Raw genomic sequence first — 5,119 nt, 5'->3', positions numbered from 1 at the left:
AACGACCCATTTCAACTAAGTTTGCTCATAAATGATCCATTTCACCTTAGCTAGCTCTTGAACGACCCATTTCAAGTTAGCTAGCTCATATATGATCCATTTCACGTAAGTTAGCTCATAAATGACATACTCTTCTTGTTCTACTCTTCTTCTTGTTCTACTCTTCTTGTTCTACTCTTCTTGTTCTAGTCTTCTTCTTGTTCTACTCTTCTTCTTGTTCTACTCTTCTTGTTCTAACTTTCTTATTTTTCATTTTGCAGATTTCATTCACTTGACGAAAGCTTGCATAGATGGAGTGCTCCTTATCCCTTTCTCTGTTTCTTTTGTATCGTTGAACTATGCATGTATCGTTGGATGAAACTATTGTAATATATATGGTTGGATGCCTCTATGTTGAACGATGAAGTTATGTGTTGGATATCTTATATGTTTGCTCTGTAATTGCCTTTTGAAATATATCTATATATGTCATATATATTTGTGATGAAAATTGTTGGATTTAATAAAAAACAGATAAAAGAGCCAATATGCAGGCTCTTTGCCGTCTGCCACCGACGGCAACGGGCTCTTTGCCGTCTGCCACGGACGGCAAAGAAGACACGTGGCATCCAACTGTGCTTCCTGGGAGCTGACCCATTTGGTCAGTTTGCCTACAATGGCAGACGGCAAAGACTTTGCCATCAGTGGCAGACGGCAAAGAACCTGCCATGTAGTGACGTGTAGATGACATCATACGGCGGACGGCAAAGACCCTAGCAATTTTGCCATCAGCGGCGGACGGCAAAGGCCTGCCGTTAGCCACTTAACGGACTGACAGCGCAATTATTGCCGTCCGCTATCTTTGCCGTCCGCCGCAGACGGCAAAGACTTTTCCATCAGTAGCAGACGGCAAAGTAGCTGTTTAGCGTAGCCTACTGTGACGCCCCCGATTTGACCGTACACTAATCATACACGCAAACGTGTACGATCAAGATCAGGGACTCACGCGAAGATATCACAATAGAACTCTACAAATAAAATAAGTCATACAAGCATCATATTACAAGCCAGGGGCCTCGAAGGCTCGAATACAAGAGCTCGATCATAGACGAGTCAGCGGAAGCAACAATATCTGAGTACAGACATAAGTTAAACAAGTTTGCCTTAAGAAGGCTAGAACAAACTGGGATATAGATCGAAAGAGGCGCAGGCCTCCTGCCTGGGATCCTCCTAAACTACTCCTGGTCGTCGTCAGCGGGCAGCACGTAGTAGTAGGCACCTCCGGTGTAGTAGGAGTCATCGTCGAAGGTGGCGTCTGGCTCCTGGGCTCCAACATCTGGTTGCGACAACCAGGTAGAAGGGATAGGGGGAAAAGAGGAAGAAAGAAACCGTGAGTACTCATCCAAAGTACTCGCAAGCAAGGAGCTACACTACATATGTATGCATTGGTATCAACTGGAATAAGGCTATTATATGTGGACTGAACTGCAGAAAGCCGGAATAAGAGGGGGATAGCTAGTCCTTTCGAAGACTACGCTTCTGGTAACCTCCATCTTGCAGCATGTAGAAGAGAGTAGACGGAAGTCCTCCAAGTAGCATCGTATAGCATAAACCTAACCGATGATCCTCCCCTCGTCGCCCTGTGAGAGAGCGATCACCGGTTGTATCTGGCACTTGGAAGGGTGTGTTTTATTAAGTATCCGGTTCTAGTTGTCATAAGGTCAAGGTACAACTCCAAGTCGTCCTGTTACCGAAGATCACGGCTATTCGAATAGATTAACTTCCCTGCAGGGGTGCACCACATAACCCAACACGCTCGATCCCATTTGGCCGGACACACTTTCCTGGGTCATGCCCGGCCTCGGAATATCAACACGTCGCAGCCCCACCTAGGCACAACAGAGAGGCCAGCACGCCGGTCTAAACCTAAGCCACAGGGGTCTGGGCCCATCGCCCATAGCACACCTGCACGTTGCGTACGCGGCCGGAGAGCAGACCTAGCAACCTCCATTACAAAGGAAGTCACGTTACGTGGTCCAACCCGGCGCGCGCCGCTCAGTCGCTGGCGTCACGAAGTGCTTCGGCTGATACCACGACGTCGAGTGCCCATAACTGTCCCCGCGTAGATGGTTAGTGCGTATAGGCCAGTAGCCAGACTCAGATCAAATACCAAGATCTCGTTAAACGTGTTAAGTATCCGCGAACATCGACCAGGGCCAGGCCCACCACTCTCCTAGGTGGTCTCAACCTGCCCTGTCGCTCCGCCTCAAAGTAACCGTCGGGGGCCGTCGGGAACCCAGGCCCACCTCTACCGGGATGGAGCCACCTGCCCCTTCAGCCCCCATCTCTGAACAGTATCACAGGTAATGTAACAGTGTATAGTATATAGTATATGCCCGTGATCACCTCCCGAAGTGATCACGGCCCAGTAGTATAGCATATGGCAGACGGACAAGAGTGTAGGGCCACTGATGGAACACTAGCATCATATATTAAGCATGTAGGATTGCAGGTAAAGGTAACAACAGTAGTAGCAAGGACAGGCTATGCATCAGGATAGGATAAACGGAAAGCAGTAACATGCTACACTACTCTAATGCAAGAAGTAGAGAGAAGAGTAGGCGATATCTGGTGATCAAGGGTGGGGGGGCTTGCCTGGTTGCTCTGGCAAGAGAGAGTGGTCGTCAACACCGTAGTCGTACTGGGTAGCAGCGGCGTCGGTCTCGGTGTCTAGCGGAAGAAGAGGGGGAAGAAACAATGAATACAATGCAAACAAATGCATGACGATGCATGACAAAGCAAAGCGTGATGCTAGGCGTGCCCTAACGCGGTATGAGGTGATACCGGTGAAGGGGGGAAACATCCGGGAAAGTATCCCCGGCGTTTCGCGTTTTCAGACAGATGAACCGAAAGTGAAATGTTGCAGGTTCACTATGCTAGGGACGCGTGGCGGACGAACGGGCTACGTACCTAGATTCGTCTCGCCGATCTGAGCAACTTTCATGTACAAAGTTTTTTCATCCGAGTTACGGATTATTTTATATTAATTTATAAAGATTTAATCATTTCCTAGATTTTCTGGATTTAATTTAATTCAAAATTAAAAACAGAATATACTTTGTCACCTAGTGCTACCCTAGCATGTGAGTATGACAGTGGGGCCAGTGGGGTTGGGTTTACCCAGTCAAAGGTTGACTGGTCAACATATGAATAGTGTAAGTGGGTCCCGTGTGTCATTTGTCTTTTGTTTAATAAAATGGTAATTAACTAGGGTGGTCCCACATGTCATTTACACTATACCTAACCACTACTTAGCCTAACTACTAATTAGCTAACCTACCTAACCAGGATCAGCCTCATCCACACACATACGCACACACACAACGCGCTCACACACACAACTACGCACACATCACGCACACACACTGGCGCACACGGCCATGGCCGTGGCCAGCAGCAGCAGGCAACGGCGGGCAGCGGCGGCACCTAGTGGCAGCAGTAGTACGACAGCAGCAGGGGGCACCTAGCGGCAGGAATAGCAGCAGCATCGGCAATACGCAGCAGCAAGGACGCAGCAGCGGCACAAGCAGTAGCAGGCAACATCGACGAGCACGATGAAGGCGCAACCACGAGGAGGAGCCAGCGGGCGAGCAGGGGCGGGGCCTCGCGCGCGTGGGAGCGCAGCACGCGTACGCGGGCGTGGCCGGCGGCCGAGCGCGCACACTGGGCGGCCAGGACGCAGGGCTCGAGCGCGGTGAGCGTGACGCGGTCGTGGGGGCCGCAGCCATCGGCCGGAATTTGGGCAGCGCCACAGAGCGACGAACAGAGGGGGAAACGAGGGGAATGGGTGTTGCGCTCATAGGGGAAGGCGGAGGACGCGTCCGACGGGGCGGAGGAGCTCCAGTGAGGTAGATCGGGCGCGGGGCAGCGACGGCCGTAGGCGAGGAAGACGCGTCGATCCCGTCGGTGAGGTGCCTCCGAGCTCGAGGTGGTGGTCGGAGAGGACGAGGCGGACGACGGCGAGGCTCCTGGCGCGGTCCTAGGCGACGGGGGTGACAGTGAGCACATAGACGACGACGGCCATGGTGACGGTGGTGGCGGTCTAATGCGGGGGAGGAAGAGAGCGGCGCGTGGGGGAGGAATGAGGTAGCTAGGGTTCGCAGGGGGGGTCGATGGCGTCTTATCCATCGGGGGAAGCGCAGGATGGCTGACACGCATGCCCAGTGGCAGCCATGGTGGTTGGATGTGTGCCACGACCTCTGTCTCGTACAGGGAAAAGGGATGACCCCCATTGGGCTGGGCCAGTGCATAGTAGCGGTTGGGCTAAAGTGAAAGAGAGTCTTTTCTTATTTCTGATTTGTATTTTCTCAGATGTTTTGCATTCCTTTGGGTTACTAAATGAATTTAGTAGAATGTATAACTTGTCAAAATAATTATTATGCAATATTCTGCATTGCCTCAAAAAGTTCGAAGATTATTTGAACCCATTTGAATTTGGTTTAAAATGAAAGGATTTATTTTGGGGCTGTTTGGACCAGTTTGAAAATAGTTTAAGGGCATTTTAATAATTCAAATAATATTGGATTATTCATGACCATTAGTTAGTGAATTTTTGCAACCCAGCCTACATTTTTATTTTAGTATTTCAAAATTTAATAATTTGACTTGCATTTGAATTTGAATTCGAGTTCGATTTGGATCAAGGTGAGGTTTAGAAAATTAATCGTGATGACATGGCTCCATTCGTATGTGGTTACTGTATCTTAACTATCCGGGCGTCACAATTCTCCTCCACTACAAGAAATCTCGTCTCGAGATTCAAGAGGCGAAGTAAAGGGGGAAGGTTCTGGTTAAGAAATTCTAGCGAGTGTTCTCGGTCTTGGTTGCTCTTCTCGAAGAGGTTGATCCATTACGTGAGGTCTTCATTTTGCTGCTTCGGGTCATCATGATGAAATCGTCATCTTTTCTTCGGAGTCTTCATCGTATATACGAAGGACAAGGGGTAACTCCAGGAAAACAGACCTCTGCAAGGTTGGCTATCTGGTTGATAACATCAGGGAAGGTGGTGGAAGTAACTCTCGAATTGAAATTGAAGAAATTATCGAGAGCAAAATAAGAAGGTACCATGAGAAGTTTCGAA

The 5,119-nt window shown here is 49.3% G+C and overlaps 1 protein-coding gene across 1 annotated transcript; it reads right to left on the bottom strand.

Moving 5' to 3' along the window:
- Window positions 1-1,031: 1,031 nt before the first annotated feature.
- On the bottom strand, window positions 1,032-4,182 carry LOC147974216 (uncharacterized). The gene is made up of 3 exons (XM_087519419.1): window positions 3,840-4,182; window positions 2,635-2,709; window positions 1,032-1,315 (listed from the first exon to the last, which is right to left on the bottom strand). The coding sequence occupies exons 1-3, from the start codon at window positions 4,165-4,167 to the stop codon at window positions 1,215-1,217; spliced, it is 504 nt and encodes a 167-aa protein (XP_087375545.1). The 5' UTR covers window positions 4,168-4,182; the 3' UTR covers window positions 1,032-1,214.
- Between the last annotated feature and the right edge of the window lie 937 nt (window positions 4,183-5,119).

The sequence above is a fragment of the Triticum urartu genome, chromosome 4A, assembly GCF_056163025.1.
Source record: "Triticum urartu cultivar PI428250 chromosome 4A, HENAU_Tu73, whole genome shotgun sequence".
Taxonomy (NCBI): domain Eukaryota; kingdom Viridiplantae; phylum Streptophyta; class Magnoliopsida; order Poales; family Poaceae; genus Triticum; species Triticum urartu.
The sequence above is the reverse complement of the archived record's forward strand: the minus strand, read 5'-3'. Positions and strand labels throughout refer to the sequence as shown.

Coding starts and splice junctions, on each gene's coding strand:
- LOC147974216 (XM_087519419.1), bottom strand. CDS start 4,167: ATGGATAAGACGCCATCGACCCCCCCTGCGAACCCTAGCTACCTCATT. Junction 2,710..3,839: donor CGCGTCCTCCGCCTTCCCCT/ATGAGCGCAACA, acceptor TTCTTCCGCTAG/ACACCGAGACCGACGCCGCT. Junction 1,316..2,634: donor TCTCTTGCCAGAGCAACCAG/GCAAGCCCCCCC, acceptor TGTCGCAACCAG/ATGTTGGAGCCCAGGAGCCA.